This window comes from Pygocentrus nattereri, chromosome 11, assembly GCF_015220715.1.
Source record: "Pygocentrus nattereri isolate fPygNat1 chromosome 11, fPygNat1.pri, whole genome shotgun sequence".
Taxonomy (NCBI): Eukaryota; Metazoa; Chordata; class Actinopteri; order Characiformes; family Serrasalmidae; genus Pygocentrus; species Pygocentrus nattereri.
Window position 1 is genome coordinate 2,734,799 of NC_051221.1, and position 17,519 is coordinate 2,752,317.

Here is a 17,519-nt window from a genome sequence, read left to right on the forward strand (position 1 = left end):
GACTCACCAAACACCTCCATAATAAACACGTCTGATTATTTAGATCTGATTAAAAAGTATCAGCTCAGTTCTGTTCATTCAGTGTTAGACGTTCATTTCTAAAGCTCATCAATAGTTGATGAGTGTAGAAGAGCTCAGGGTGAACAGTGAGGAGTGATGGAGGTTTATGTACAATGACTTCACTGAAATGTAGCACTGTGGTTCTCTTTCAGTGGAGGAAACAAACTCACTGTGAAAAGAGACTTTTATTCTATTTAAACAGGAGGTTCATTTAATCCCCTCATTATCAGCTGCAGATCATGATGACCAGCTGGTCTGAGGTCAGTGAGGTTCTCCTGGATGAAGACATTCACAGGTTTTAATGAGAGGTTTGAACTGTTTCTATGACACTTAATCTGATGGTAGTTAGATTAGGAGTAAGGAAAGTTCTAGTTGTTCCACTGTGGAAAGAGGAACCAGTAAATGTTCTCCAGTGCTAGAACGCATTAGTGCTGCTGCATAGTTTCCAGTTCTTTTGAGTTCCGTCTGAGTTCTTTACTGTGATGAATGGTGATGGTCAGTGTTGTTAGAGAGGGAGTTCAGCTGGAGATTCAGTGCAGTGCTGTGTGTTGATCTTGAGGGAGTTTGGCTGAATGACGCTGAACATCTGGTGAAAGTGCTGCTCTATTCTGGGAGAAAGAGGACGACTCAGGCCTGTTCATGCAGATCTGAGTTCCACCCCACTGCTCTCTCTCTCTCTCTCTCTCTCTCTCTCTCTCTCTATCTCTCTCTCTCTCTCTCTCTCTCTCTCTCTCTCTCTGTCTCTCTCTCTCTCTCTCTCTCTCTCTCTGTCTCTCTCTCTCTGTCTGACTGTTTACTGCTTTAAACTGCTTGTTTGAGTTCAGCTGGGTGGGCTGTGGGGGGGCTGGTTTCACTTCTTCCTTTAGTGCTGATAACTGTGGGTGTGTCTTGGTCTTATTGTATCAAACCTCCTTCAACTCATCAGGGGATCATTAAGCTCTGCATCAGGTCAGTCAGGTGTGTTAGAGTGAGAATACAGTAATATGTAGAGTGTTCAGTCTCCTAGGCTGGAACTGAGCACCACTGTGAGTCAATCCTTGAAAATAAACTATGAGAACAAAAGTCAAAAAATGTTGAAACAAAAACAGTCAAATCCAAGTTCACCGAAGAATGAAATATATTTGGTAAGACTTCAAAAGATGGATATAGAAAATAATATCAGTCCACATACAGAAATATTTCAGTAAACTTATGCTGCACATTAACCTGAAGCTTTCTTAGAACTGAGCCTTTGGGTTTTGTTAAACTTCAATTCTACTTAATTTAGGTATTTTATCTTAAAGAGCACAAAGCTCCACCTATTATTACAAGAAAAGTTCTGGTTTAAAAGGGCTTGGACTTCAGCTTCAATCAGACCCTCAAGGCCATCATCAACAGGTTTTCTTCCTTTGAGCTGCTGTATGAATATCAGGTGAAGGTTCTTTTGGAATGTCTGGCAAAAGAGTGAAAGGACTTCAAGGAAACATGGGAGTGTATTTTATCATACAGTGCTGCTTGAACTCGTTATCATTTTATTAATTTCAACATGTATATGACCTAAATATTATCAGATCTTCAGTTATGTCATAAAACAGATAAACAGAACTCAATAAAACAAATAACACAAACAAATAGGCTACAACTGTGGCATAGGATATTCTGGAAGATCACAAAGATCCCCACGCTAAAATCTGAGCATCTGCAGGCTTCTCAGACTAATCTCAGGGTTCCTGAGTCCACCATCAGGCAAACTAGAATATTTTGAATGGATTGATGGTAAACTGTTCCACTTGTCTCCAGGAAGAGCCATTCTGCCTGTGTTGTGTTTCCTCAAGACAACCTGGATGAGCCAGAAGACCAAACACTACATTCCAGCATAAGAACCTCATCCCATCTTTGAAACATGGTGGTGGCAGTATCATGGTTGGCTGCTATTGGACCAGTACAACTTGCCAGCATTTGATGGAGCTATAAATTCTGGATTGTGTCAAGAAATTCTGTAGGAGAATTTTCAGGCATCCATCTGTGAACTGAACCTCATCAGAAGGCGGGTCCTGCAGAAAAACAATGACCTTAAAGATGATAGTTACTCTAGAAAGAATGGTTGAAGCAGAAAAAATGTTCTGATTTTGGAACGACACAAAGTTCAGACCTTAATTCCAAAGGCATGTTCAGGCAAAACCTAATGTGCAGTGTTCGTACAAGAAAGCAGACCAACGTAACAGTTGAAGCAGTTCTGTAGGGAGGAATGGGCCAAGATTCCTCCAAGTTTCCGTTCAGAGTTCACCAACAGTTGTAGGAACCGTTTGTTTGAAGTCCTTATTTCTCACGGGGGCCACACCAGTTCTTCAACACAAAGTTTTACCACACTTTAACCAACAACGACATTTAATATCGGCTCACTTAGCTCAATAAAGGAATGAGAAACTGTATATTTTGTGTCATTTCTTTACGTGGGTTCTCATCTATGGTTCTAATATAAAAATAAAGGCTTGATTATATTTTAGCTCACAGTTTTGTAGAAATTCACAACATGAGAGTTCACATTCTTTCAAAACGCACTGCATGACAAATGAATAGGTCTGGAGGCTGAAGATGACGGTGTGGCTAAAGAGAATCTAAGGAAAGCCCAACACAGACAGAAGACCAGGAATGACAACTTTGAGGCAGGACTCTCAGTGCTGCTGTAGCTGCTGATAGAATTTCAGCAGAACCTGGAATCAGAAATGGGACACAGCCAGTTAAGAAACTGAAAAGAGGCTGGAGTCTGAAACAATAATAATCAAAACATATGTCAAAATCCACTATGAATTATTTTATAAATTATTTTAGGTATGTAAAAGAAAGTGTTACAGAAGAACATGCGGTGCTGTCCACACGATTGTTAATTAGTTTTCATGTCATTAGGATTGTTTTTCATTTAAAACAAAATAGTAAAGCCCCAAAGTCGGAGGTGTGAGCAACAGCAAAACAGTCCAGGTGGAAATGATTCCTGCAGAAACATTTACATCGATTATAAGTGGATTTAGTGTTTGTCCAATTCACAGCTGGGGCAATGAAATTTCCCCTGGCACCCTTAAAAGATTTCTAATGTTATGTTAGCACCAAGCTAACAGTGGTGAATGTGAATTTTTTATAGAATCTCTTAAACACAATATTCAAAGTTTATAACAGACAATCTGTTACTGTCAGTGTTTCAGTTTTACTGCAACTTCTTCAGTAAATATCTGAAATTATTGTCCCTGAATATTGATGGAGTACATATGGAGAGAAAGAGAGAGAGAGAGAGAGAGAGAGAGAGAGAGAGAGTACATGTTATATGGATGAAAATGTCAAAATTCTGAATTTTAGGGGTGGGAATATCTAAGCACCTCACAATTCGATTCCATTATGGTTCAGAGGCTGTGATGCGATTATAAAATGATTATCGTTGCGTCTTTTTTCTATACAGGATTTCTTTTTTTTCACTATGTGATGACCTTTAAATAAAGTGTTTGTAATGGTCCATAATGGATTTACTTCCAATATCTTTCATTGATAAAACTCAATAAAAATCGATAAAAACTCTAAAAATCGATAAAAATGGAAGTGATGATGCAGGTGAACTGGAAAGATCTCGTTTACAGCTCTTGTTTGGAGCACATGAGACGCTGCTGTCACTCATCTGTGATAAAATGCAGTTACAGTGACATAAAACTCTGTGGCAACGGATGTTCATGCAGCACATGTTTGGTTTTGGTTAGAGAGTTGGGGAGGGGGTCACTGTGTCAGTAAAATAGCTTCGAGACTGGAGGTGTAACTAATACCTACTCACCTCTGAATATCATCTCCTAGCAGACCAGCAGCTGAACCAACACAACCGAATAAAGTTAAAAAAAAGGAATTGGGAACTAAATGTTAATGACTGAAATAGACCTGAGAAAAAAAGAGTATTATATTCACTAATAAGCATGGGTAGAAGTAATTATTAATATTTTGTTTAGTACTCACCTCTGAATATGATCTCCTACTAAAAGCTGATGAGTCTGAGTTTGTTGAAGGACTTCTTCAGGGACTCCCTCTTTCTCAGGACTGAGAGAAACATCCATTTCATAATCTGTCCAGATCCTTATAATAAACTTTAGAATAAATGAGACTGGAGCTGAGCTCTACAGCTAGTTCCAGACCTGTGGAGATCAGGAAATAAACCCCTAAAATCACAAAGCATTTCCAGTCTAATGAACAGAAGAACAAACTCCATCTAAAGTCCTGATTTCCACAGAGTGTGTTATTGTGTGTGTCCATCCTCCCCCTCAGCACCTGCAGTAGAGTCCAGCTGCAGCAGTGCAGTCTCTGTGCAGCTGGACTGAGGGGGGTTTTTGTACACCTACTAAACTCTGTGGGATCACCCAGCTACCACTGATCCTGTGTACACTCTGACAGTAATAATCTCCTGCATCTTCAGTCTGGACATTACTGATGGTCAGAGTGAAGTCAGATCCAGATCCACTGCCACTGAAACGAGCTGGAACACCTGACTGTCTACTGGTAGCCCTGTAGATCAGGATTTTAGGAGCTTCTCCAGGTTTCTGCAGATACCAGGATAGATAGTTATTGTTATATACTCCAGTGCTGGTTCTACAGCTGATGGTAACTGAGTCTCCTGGAGAAACAGTTTTCACTGCAGGAGTCTGAGTCATGGTCACCTGACCACTGGATCCTGAGAAAAGAAAAGAAAAGAAAAAAGCAATATTGTATAAAACGTAAAATACAAAAAAATGTACATCAAGCAGGACAGAAATTAATTTACACAAAGATGAATGAGTGAGTTACCTTGAGTCCAGAGGGTGAGCGTCCAGATGAAGATGGAGACCAAAGTCATGGTTGCTGTGGGTGAAGTTTGTGGGGCAGCAGCTCTCAGTCATGAAGTGTTAAACTCACAGGACTATAAACACTAGCAGAGCACTGAAGCATGGGATGATCATGCAAAGTGGAGCCTCTATGGAAATGGACTCACCAAACACCTCCATAATAAACACGTCTGATTATTCAGATCTGATCAAAAAGTATCAGCTCAGTTCTGTTCATTCAGTGTTAGACGTTCATCTCTAAAGCTCATCAATAGTTGATGAGTGTAGAAGAGCTCAGGGTGAACAGTGAGGAGTGATGGAGGTTTATGTACAATGACTTCACTGAAATGTAGCACTGTGGTTCTCTTTCAGTGGAGGAACCAAACTCACTGTGAAAAGAGACTTTTATTCTATTTAAACAGGAGATTCATTTAATCCCCTCATTATCAGCTGCAGATCATGATGACCAGCTGGTCTGAGGTCAGTGAGATTCTCCTGGATGAAGACATGCACAGGTTTCAATGAGAGGTTTGAACTGTTTTTATGACACTTCATCTGCTGGTAGTTAGATTAGGAGTTAGGAAAGTTCTAGTTGTTCCACTGTGGAAAGAGGAACCAGTGAATGTTCTCCAGTGCTAGAACGCATTAGTGCTGCTGCATAGTTTCCAGTTCTTTTGAGTTCAGTCTGAGTTCTTTACTGTGATGAATGGTGATGGTCAGTGTTGTTAGAGAGGGAGTTCAGCTGGAGATTCAGTGCAGTGCTGTGTGTTGATCTTGAGGGAGTTTGGCTGAATGAAGCTGAACATCTGGTGAAAGTGCTGCTCTATTCTGGGAGAAAGAGGACGACTCAGGCCTGTTCATGCAGATCTGAGTTCCACCCCACTGCTCTCTCTCTCTCTCTCTCTCTCTCTCTCTCTCTCTCTCTGTCTCTCTGTCTCTCTCTCTCTCTCTCTCTCTCTCTCTCTCTCTCTCTCTCTATCTCTCTCTCTCTCTCTCTGTCTCTCTCTCTCTCTCTCTCTCTCTGTCTCTCTCTCTCTGTCTGACTGTTTACTGCTTTAAACTGCTTGTTTGAGTTCAGCTGGGTGGGCTGTGGGGGGCTGGTTTCACTTCTTCCTTTTGTGCTGATAACTGTGGGTGTGTCTTGGTCTTATTGTATCAAACCTTCTTCAACTCATCAGGGGATCATTAAGCTCTGCATCAGGTCAGTCAGGTGTGTTAGAGTGAGAATACAGTAATATGTAGAGTGTTCAGTCTCCTAGGCTGGAACTGAGCACTACTGTGAGTCAATCAATGAAAATAAACTATGAGAACAAAAGTAAAAAAATGTTGAAACAAAAACAGTCAAATCCAAGTTCACCGAAGAATGAAATATATTTGGGAAGACTTCAAAAGATGGATATAGAAAATAATATCAGTCCACATACAGAAATATTTCAGTAATCTTATGCTGCACATTAACCTGAAGCTTTCTTAGAACTGAGCCTTTGGGTTTTGTTAAACTTCAATTCTACTTAATTTAGGTATTTTATCTTAAAGAGCACAAAGCTCCACCTATTATTACAAGAAAAGGTCTGGTTTAAAAGGGCTTGGACTTCAGCTTCAATCAGACCCTCAAGGCCATCATCAACAGGTTTTCTTCCTTTGAGCTGCTGTATGAATATCAGGTGAAGGTTCTTTTGGAATGTCTGGCAAAAGAGTGAAAGGACTTCAAGGAAACATGGGAGTGTATTTTATCATACAGTGCTGCTTGAACTCGTTATCATTTTATTAATTTCAACATGTATATGACCTAAATATTATCAGATCTTCAGTTATGTCATAAAACAGATAAACATAACTCAATAAAACAAATAACACAAACAAATAGGCTACAACTGTGGCATAGGATATTCTGGAAGATCACAAAGATCCCCACGCTAAAATCTGAGCATCTGCAGGCTTCTCAGACTAATCTCAGGGTTCCTGAGTCCACCATCAGGCAAACTAGAATATTTTAAATGGATTGATGGTAAACTGTTCCACTTGTCTCCAGGAAGAGCCATTCTGCCTGTGTTGTGTTTCCTCAAGACAACCTGGATGAGCCAGAAGACCAAACACTACATTCCAGCATAAGAACCTCATCCCATCTTTGAAACATGGTGGTGGCAGTATCATGGTTGGCTGCTATTGGACCAGTACAACTTGCCAGCATTTGATGGAGCTATAAATTCTGGATTGTGTCAAGAAATTCTGTAGGAGAATTTTCAGGCATCCATCTGTGAACTGAACCTCATCAGAAGGCGGGTCCTGCAGAAAAACAATGACCTTAAAGATGATAGTTACTCTAGAAAGAATGGTTGAAGCAGAAAAAATTTTCTGATTTTGGAACGACACAAAGTTCAGACCTTAATTCCAAAGGCATGTTCAGGCAAAACATAATGTGCAGTGTTCGTACAAGAATGCAGACCAACGTAACAGTTGAAGCAGTTCTGTAGGGAGGAATGGGCCAAGATTCCTCCAAGTTTCCGTTCAGAGTTCACCAACAGTTCTAGGAACCGTTTGTTTGAAGTCCTTATTTCTCACGGGGGCCACACCAGTTCTTCAACACAAAGTTTTACCACACTTTAACCAACAACGACATTTAATATCGGCTCACTTAGCTCAATAAAGGAATGAGAAACTGTATATTTTGTGTCATTTCTTTACGTGGGTTCTCATCTATGGTTCTAATATAAAAATAAAGGTTTGATTATATTTTAGCTCACAGTTTTGTAGAAATTCACAACATGAGAGTTCACATTCTTTCAAAACGCACTGCATGACAAATGAATAGGTCTGGAGGCTGAAGATGACGGTGTGGCTAAAGAGAATCTAAGGAAAGCCCAACACAGACAGAAGACCAGGAATGACAACTTTGAGGCAGGACTCTCAGTGCTGCTGTAGCTGCTGATAGAATTTCAGCAGAACCTGGAATCAGAAATGGGACACAGCCAGTTAAGAAACTGAAAAGAGGCTGGAGTCTGAAACAATAATAATCAAAACATATGTCAAAATCCACTATGAATTATTTTATAAATTATTTTAGGTATGTAAAAGAAAGTGTTACAGAAGAACATGCGGTGCTGTCCACACGATTGTTAATTAGTTTTCATGTCATTAGGATTGTTTTTCATTTAAAACAAAATAGTAAAGCCCCAAAGTCGGAGGTGTGAGCAACAGCAAAACAGTCCAGGTGGAAATGATTCCTGCAGAAACATTTACATCGATTATAAGTGGATTTAGTGTTTGTCCAATTCACAGCTGGGGCAATGAAATTTCCCCTGGCACCCTTAAAAGATTTCTAATGTTATGTTAGCACCAAGCTAACAGTGGTGAATGTGAATTTTTTATAGAATCTCTTAAACACAATATTCAAAGTTTATAACAGACAATCTGTTACTGTCAGTGTTTCAGTTTTACTGCAACTTCTTCAGTAAATATCTGAAATTATTGTCCCTGAATATTGATGGAGTACATATGGAGAGAAAGAGAGAGAGAGAGAGAGAGAGAGTACATGTTATATGGATGAAAATGTCAAAATTCTGAATTTTAGGGGTGGGAATATCTAAGCACCTCACAATTCGATTCAATTATGGTTCAGAGGCTGTGATGCGATTATAAAATGATTATCGTTGCGTCTTTTTTCTATACAGGATTTCTTTTTTTTCACTATGTGATGACCTTTAAATAAAGTGTTTGTAATGGTCCATAATGGATTTACTTCCAATATCTTTCATTGATAAAACTCAATAAAAATCGATAAAAACTCTAAAAATTGATAAAAATGGAAGTGATGATGCAGGTGAACTGGAAAGATCTCGTTTACAGCTCTTGTTTGGAGCACATGAGACGCTGCTGTCACTCATCTGTGATAAAATGCAGTTACAGTGACATAAAACTCTGTGGCAACGGATGTTCATGCAGCACATGTTTGGTTTTGGTTAGAGAGTTGGGGAGGGGGTCACTGTGTCAGTAAAATAGCTTCGAGACTGGAGGTGTAACTAATACCTACTCACCTCTGAATATCATCTCCTAGCAGACCAGCAGCTGAACCAACACAACCGAATAAAGTTAAAAAAAAGGAATTGGGAACTAAATGTTAATGACTGAAATAGACCTGAGAAAAAAAGAGTATTATATTCACTAATAAGCATGGGTAGAAGTAATTATTAATATTTTGTTTAGTACTCACCTCTGAATATGATCTCCTACTAAAAGCTGATGAGTCTGAGTTTGTTGAAGGACTTCTTCAGGGACTCCCTCTTTCTCAGGACTGAGAGAAACATCCATTTCATAATCTGTCCAGATCCTTATAATAAACTTTAGAATAAATGAGACTGGAGCTGAACTCTACAGCTAGTTCCAGACCTGTGGAGATCAGGAAATAAACCCCTAAAATCACAAAGCATTTCCAGTCTAATGAACAGAAGAACAAACTCCATCTAAAGTCCTGATTTCCACAGAGTGTGTTATTGTGTGTGTCCATCCTCCCCTCAGCACCTGCAGTAGAGTCCAGCTGCAGCAGTGCAGTCTCTGTGCAGCTGGACTGAGGGGGGTTTTTGTACACCTACTAAACACTGTGGGAACAACCAGATACCACTGATATAATGAAAACTCTGACAGTAATAATCTCCTGCATCTTCAGTCTGGACATTACTGATGGTCAGAGTGAAGTCAGATCCAGATCCACTGCCACTGAAACGAGCTGGAACACCTGACTGTCTACTGGTAGCAGCATAGATCAGGAGTTTAGGAACTTCTCCAGGTTTCTGCTGATACCAGGCTAAACAAGGACTACCTGACCAAGTTCCTACTGCAGGGCTGGTTCTACAGCTGATGGTAACTGAGTCTCCTGGAGAAACAGTTTTCACTGCAGGAGTCTGAGTCACGGTCACCTGACCACTGGATCCTGTAATAAATTATGGATGAACATATGAATGAATATATAGTCAATGTAAACTCACACATATTTAATGGTTCACTGACTGTGAAAAGAGAACTTTAATTACAAGCGTTAGTCCTCTGTCCCCACACACTTATATAAATGTTTACCTTGAGTCCAGAGGGTGAGCGTCCAGATGAAGATGGAGACCAAAGTCATGGTTGCTGTGGGTGAAGTTTGTGGGGCAGCAGCTCTCAGTCATGAAGTGTTAAACTCACAGGACTATAAACACTAGCAGAGCACTGAAGCATGGGATGATCATGCAAAGTGGAGCCTCTATGGAAATGGACTCACCAAACACCTCCATAATAAACACGTCTGATTATTCAGATCTGATCAAAAAGTATCAGCTCAGTTCTGTTCATTCAGTGTTAGACGTTCATCTCTAAAGCTCATCAATAGTTGATGAGTGTAGAAGAGCTCAGGGTGAACAGTGAGGAGTGATGGAGGTTTATGTACAATGACTTCACTGAAATGTAGCACTGTGGTTCTCTTTCAATGGAGGAACCAAACTCACTGTGAAAAGAGACTTTTATTCTATTTAAACAGGAGATTCATTTAATCCCCTCATTATCAGCTGCAGATCATGATGACCAGCTGGTCTGAGGTCAGTGAGATTCTCCTGGATGAAGACATGCACAGGTTTCAATGAGAGGTTTGAACTGTTTTTATGACACTTCATCTGCTGGTAGTTAGATTAGGAGTTAGGAAAGTTCTAGTTGTTCCACTGTGGAAAGAGGAACCAGTGAATGTTCTCCAGTGCTAGAACGCATTAGTGCTGCTGCATAGTTTCCAGTTCTTTTGAGTTCAGTCTGAGTTCTTTACTGTGATGAATGGTGATGGTCAGTGTTCTTAGAGAGGGAGTTCAGCTGGAGATTCAGTGCAGTGCTGTGTGTTGATCTTGAGGGAGTTTGGCTGAATGAAGCTGAACATCTGGTGAAAGTGCTGCTCTATTCTGGGAGAAAGAGGACGACTCAGGCCTGTTCATGCAGATCTGAGTTCCACCCCACTGCTCTCTCTCTCTCTCTCTCTCTCTCTCTCTCTCTCTCTCTCTCTCTCTGTCTCTCTCTCTCTCTCTGTCTCTCTCTCTCTCTCTCTCTCTCTCTCTCTGTCTCTCTCTCTCTCTCTCTCTCTCTCTCTGTCTCTCTCTCTGTCTCTCTCTCTCTCTCTCTCTCTCTCTCTGTCTCTCTCTCTCTCTCTCTTTCTCTCTCTCTCTCTCTCTCTCTCTCTCTCTCTCTCTCTCTCTCTCTCTCTCTCTGTCTGACTGTTTACTGCTTAAACTGCTTGTTTGAGTTCAGCTGGGTGGGCTGTGGGGGGCTGGTTTCACTTCTTCCTTTTGGTGCTTCTGCAAACCCTTTTAAACTTTGATTTACAGTTAATCAAATTTTCCTTGAAAACATCCAAACTGAAGAACAAACAGCTGCTCTTAATTATCTTCACTCAGTTCTCATCTTTCTCCAATCTGTATTTGGTACTGTGAACCACCAGCTACTGTATTTATCCTACCGGTCTGTAACATTGAATCTATAACATTAAAGACTCTTTCTCTACACAAGACTGTGGGCTTTTTCTCCTTTGGTCACTCATTTGTTTTGGTGTCATAAAGCTGTCATAGTCCTGTGATTATCAGCCTGGATTCATGTTTTATTCTTGCTAAGTACAGATCGACTAAGACCACAGTCAGTCCATGATCATCAAACCACACTGTTCTAACGATCATATCTTAGTCTAATGCTGAACCCACTGTTGTGTATGTAAACATAATTAGTGCTGATCTCATTTCATTATCATTGCTATGTAGAAACCCAGCTGTACTTCATCTAATCATCACCTTGGACTGATTCTTCATAACCAGCTCTGATCACATGACAATCCTGAGGATTTCTACGACATGAACCAGAATTTTTTATTTTATTTTATTTATTTATTATTTATTTAACCAGGAAGGCCCTACTGAGATACACTGTCTCTTCTGTCAGGGAGTCCTGATGAAACTGAGCTGCTAAAATGAGATGAAAAGGTTTCATTCCAGAAAAGAGGACTTCATTTACGTCTTAGTCATTTCCAGACTTGATTACTGAAATTTTCAGCTTGCTGACTTTCTTTCATGCACCTTTTCTCTTCTACAGAGGATGCAGAATGCTTCAACTGATCAAGTTCACGAATTCCCGGCTTCACATGTCCTCTGCACCTGAATTCATAATAACACACTCACACGCTAACTTCAGATCTCCTGATCCCTGCCCTGCCCTTCCCTGAGATCCAAGAAAGGCATGAGGTCATTTCTCAACGCTTCACCGTCCACGTCTCTCAGTGGTTACACTTTCTCTGAGCCCCTTCTTCTGTGGGCTGAAGACTTAGTGCTTCACTAAATCCCTCAGACCACTGTTGAATTTATTGTTTACTTATTAAAAATTAAAATACTTTAAAATTTGTCCTTATTTAACAAGATCAAGCTTTGATAGGACTTGATTTTTAGGTTATAGACTTTAGAGACTATCTGGGTACTTTGTGTTGAATTGACCTCTACTGTAATGAAAGGGAGTCTGCTAAATAAAATAAATGTAAATGTAATATGGAACATATAATAATTATGATAATAATAATAATAATGATGATGATTATTGTTGTTATTATTATCGTTATTATTATTATTATTACTATTAAGGTGGGATGATACTTTAACGTCAGACACAATCTGTGGGAGATTTTTGTCTCTTCACTACTTTGAAGTAGAACTAATAATATCCATGAGTTTGTAGATATTTGAAGGCTATCTTTAGAAAAGATGTGCTGAATGTGTTTTGTGAGATGTTCCATCTCCTGCTGAAGAACCCTGTTTCACAGTCAGGAGAACCCCCCAAAGAGAGAACAGTGCTCACTACTGTAGTGTTTTGGAGTTGATGAGTTCAGCTGAGTGCAGCTTTAGCAGCTGTTCTCAGATCAGTGAGAGTTTCTGAGTCAGACCAGTTCCTCTACAGCTGAGGGAGGTTTTTGTATCGCGCTCTAACACTGTGTTAACGGAGTGTAGCCACCCTGCTGACAGTAATAATCTCCTGCATCTTCAGACTGAACTCCACTGATCTTTAGAGTAAATGATGTTCCAGAATAACTCCCACTGAAACGATCTGGAACACCAGACTGACGATAAGTAGCACCATAGATCAGAAATTTAGGAGCTTCTTCAGGTTTCTGCAGATACCAGGTGACATAGTTGCTGATGCTCTGACTGGATCTGCAGCTGATAGTAACAGAGTCTCCTGGTGAAACAGTCTGAGATCCTGGAGTCTGAGTCATAATTATGTCTCCAAATGACCCTAAAGAAAAAAAAATACAGAGAAAAACAAGTCAGAACATTTCAGAACATCTTCTTTTAATTTTAATTCAGTTATGATTAAACAGAAAAGTGAGTTGATGCACCTCAGAACTGAAATATAACCCGTGATATTTTTACCTTGAGTCCAGAGGGTGAGGGTCCAGATGAAGATGGAGACCAAAGTCATGGTTGCTGTGGGTGAAGTTTGTGGGGCAGCAGCTCTCAGTCATGAAGTGTTAAACTCACAGGACTATAAACACTAGCAGAGCACTGAAGCATGGGCTGATCATGCAAAGTGGAGCCTCTATTAGAAGTGAAATATCCCCTTTAATGTCCAGCAGAGGGCGCTCTCTTATTGTGCAGTTCTAACTGTCTCTGCCTTTCATTTGAGGGTCTCTGCAGCTACAACTGCCACCCAGTCTGTCTGGATCAGGGCTGGAGGACTTTTTGGTGGAGGAAACAATGAAAACAGTAAGAACCTTTTCATCTATTACTTTTAGAAGAACTTTTATCTAGAACATTTTCTACCAATTTAAAACTGTATATTTAGTGTTTAGGAAGTTCAGTGTGTCTGCTGTGTAAATTCTAAAGGACCAAGCGAGTCCTCAGTTTAGATATTTCACTGCTTATAAAATAATCCTTGTTGGGAATAAAAGGCAGAACGTGTGCAGATCTACAGTGTGTAGTTTATTCCATTATTAGATGATTGGAGAACCCATTAATATTGTATTATAGGTCAGAAATAGTGCGTGTAGAGGCTGAAGAGAGCGGCGTGTTTAGAGCAGGAGGTTTTTGTACAGCCAGTAAACCAGTTTGTATCACTGTGGTACACTTTTGGTGGAGGAACCAAACTGTCAGTTGGAAGTAAGTCCACTTTTCCTCCTTATTCAAAAGGAATCTTTTATTAAAATGACTATGGATCAACAGTACAGACGTACTTGATGTTCTTCTAAATCAGTTCTGATCCAAATTTGAATGTATTTCATTAGAACTTGGCTGAAGTGTGGCGAGCGTGGAGCTTTAGGCTTTACCACGAGCTCCTGTTTCTGAACTGGATTTCTTTTCTTTAAAACACTAATATTTCCTAAAGGTTTCCTGTGAAGTGTTCAGTAATGACATTTCTTTAAAAAGATCAGATGTAGAGCTGGATTGTAGTGTCAGTGTTGGGCTCCATTACAGCAGTTCTGTCTCCATCTGGAAGCCACAATGTGGAGGTTATTATGAGCGGCGTTTTCAGCTCTAAAGCTTTGAAGCCATAGTACATGGAGACTGCAGCTCCATTTATTTAGGGATTATTTATTGTTTTGGAGGAAATAAAATCATGTTCCATTTCAAATTTCCCATCACAGGATGTGCAGAATGTCTGAGTTTTACTGAGTGAAATTCAGTAATATTTTCTAATGAAAATGGAAATGAAGTGCAGCTATGAATGTGATTGGAAATATGAGTTTGTGTGTGAAACGGTTGAGTTTAAGGTTGTAATTAGAGTTTGGTTTTTAATGCATCACTGAACTCAGTTGTGCTCTGTTAGAAATAAGGGAAATGAAACTGTGTGTGTGTCCTAGGTTTGGCCGCGCCCACCCTCACGGTCCTGCCCCCCTCCAGCGTGGAGCTGCAGCAGGGGAAGGCCACACTCGTGTGTTTGGCCAACAAGGGCTTCCCCTCAGACTGGAGGCTGAGCTGGAAGGTGGACGGGAGCAGCTGGAGCTCGGGGGTTAGCCAGAGCCCCGGGCTTCTGCAGAAGGACGACGGCCTCTACAGCTGGAGCAGCACCCTGACCCTCCAGGCGGACCAGTGGCTAAAGAAGACAGTGACCTGTGAGGCCACCAAGGACTCCCAGACTCCTGTCAGCCAAACCCTGAGGAGAGAGCAATGCACTGGGCAGTGAGCGTCCACGCGTGTGTTGGAGCTGCTAGAGCTCCTCTTGATCTTCAGTGAGCTCAAACATGGCTCTGCTTAATGCTCTGATCTTCATCTCATCACTTCACCATCACAATAAAGAGTATTAGTTTTAATATCTACAGTCTTTCATTGTTTATTGTGTTATTCTCTTTCTTTATTTCTTTTATTGTTTCCAGCATCAATAAACATGTAAACATTTCTTTGATCTGTAATTTCCTGGAATCAAGTTGGTTTATTTCTCTTCTAAAAATAAAGCTTATAGATTTGATTAACTGCAGTATTTCCTATTTTGTGTCATGATTTTTTGAGGTTTTATTGTAAAAATTATTTTATTATTATTATTAATTATTATTTAATTAATAATTATTTTTCAAAAAGTCACAAGAAACAAGATTATAATCCATAAAACTTTCCATTATTAGAAAATGAATAAACCAATTCAAACTCACACAAATAACAAATATACAAATAAAACCATAAACAAGTCGTTACATGGATAACAGATCAACTCTGTCCCAAAAGAATCAAATCATTAATCACTTTTTTATAAATGTAATGTTTCTGATTCAGAGACTCTAAAGAACTCTTGACTCTATCAGCCACTTTCATTAACCTGAAAACACTGATGCATCACAATGTTGTCCACCCAACCAGGCACTATTTGTTTTAATGAAATTGTGTTTCTAATAGTAATAATCTTCATTTTTATATCACCTTCCCCACAAGGTTGGTTTACAAATGAAAATTATTGAAATTCAAGGAAAAGTCAAATGTGAGATCATGGAGACTTTGAGGAAGTGAGTTTCAAAGTTCTGGAGCTGTTACAATGAACCACTGTCTGAGGATGATCTAAACTGGGGTGAAGAAAGCAGTACCAGAAGACCTGAGTGTACGAGCTGGTGTGTAGAGATACTCATAAACACACTAATCAGCATTTCTGCATCACTGCTACTGAGCATGAGACGGACCCTGGAAATGTTATAGAGGAGACTGAAGGTGGTTTAATCAGTGAGCTGATATGATAATCAATAGAAAGTGACAAAGTAAATATGACACCTAGATCAGAAACAGGTTCTGAGAGTTTTACATGGACTCCGTCAATGTTACAGCTCATATCAGAGTGAGTGCAAGTAAATATTTTGGGGTAGTTAGGAAATCAGTCTCATCAGAGTTAAGCATAAGGAAATTACAGCTCTCCCAACTTGTAATATCCCAACAGACAGTTAGAGAGGGAGGGGGGAGAGATTAGAGGAGTTGAAGCTGATTTATATCTGTTTCTCATTCACATAACAAAGAAAACTGAGTCCATGCTGATTAATTATATGGCCCTGTGAAAGTCTGTAAATTATTTAAACCAGTTGAATCTACACCAGATTTCTTCATGACCGGCATAACTGCAGCAGGTTTTAGTTGGAACAGGACAATTCCAGACATTCAAGATTACTCAGGTGAGAAGTGGGAGTAGAGATAACTGGAAGACTTTTGTTGGTATGGCACTGGATGGATTTAACTGGTATGTTGTGATGTCCCAGGTAAACTCCTGCATATAAAGGTTATATGTAGAAGCAGTTTTATACTGAAGAAACAGGAGAAGTTCCTCAGATCGCTCAGCAGAGCCAGAAACATTAGATGCAGGGGGTGAATGGGTTTATTAACTGTGGTTAAGAGTGACAGAGGCCTGAAATGAACACTGCTGATTATAGAAGACATGTGGTGTGAACAGGAAACATTGATGTCAGATCTGCCAACTTCTTCACTGCATGCGATGAGCTGAACATTAAGGCCAGGTTTCTTCTAAAGCTGCTGAAGGTGGCAGCCTACTGCTCTCATGACCTGGAGCACAGGAGTAGAACAAGGAAGTGAGTGAGAAGAGGGTACAAGCCTGGTCTTCAAGGAGGCATGAGCTTCAGAAGCTTTAAAGAGAGAGTAACTGTAATTTGAGAGCATCTCTACTGGACAGCATTCATTAATAGAGTAAAGAGGAAAGGAAGATTGCATGGAGATAGAAAAGGACAGAGGACCAGCCAACTGAAGGCCATGATAGGATATTGTGATTTCTGTATTAGATTAAGTGGAGAAAACCTAAAACTGAATTCAAGCAAAGGATCAGGGACACCATACTTGGAACCAGGAACATTAACATCATTCAGACCAAAGGAACAAAATAAATCAAATGTGTGATCATAAGAGTAATAAGATCTACATCCTGAGTTAAATTAAAGCATTCAAACACATTGAAGTGTGTAAATGTGAAGAAAAGCTAGATCTGCAGCATCTTCACCTGCTCTCTTCTCCAGGGTCTCCACCTCTATTGAAGAGAAGAATCGCATCATCTGCAAATGTCTTTTCTCTTGACTGCACTGAATGGAGTGTTTGGGGATGTATCTCCTCACAGTACTGAGTTCATAAAGGCACAACTCTTTTAGTGGTAACACTTTAAATCATTAGTCTGTGCTTTATAAATGAAATGCTT

The 17,519-nt window shown here is 39.9% G+C and overlaps 2 gene segments (V, D, J or C); one reads left to right on the forward strand and one right to left on the reverse strand.

Annotated features, from left to right (window-relative positions):
• Nucleotides 1–4,343: 4,343 nt before the first annotated feature.
• Nucleotides 4,344–4,908, reverse strand: LOC119264366 (the record flags this gene model as incomplete). The annotated part of the segment is given in 2 exon segments: nucleotides 4,344–4,738; nucleotides 4,852–4,908. Coding segments are annotated over 2 exon segments (444 nt in total), but the record flags the coding sequence as incomplete, so codon positions are not given.
• A 5,509-nt stretch (nucleotides 4,909–10,417) lies between these two features.
• Nucleotides 10,418–15,165, forward strand: LOC119264335. The segment is given in 3 exon segments: nucleotides 10,418–10,435; nucleotides 13,900–14,008; nucleotides 14,710–15,165. Coding segments are annotated over 3 exon segments (450 nt in total).
• Nucleotides 15,166–17,519: the final 2,354 nt, after the last annotated feature.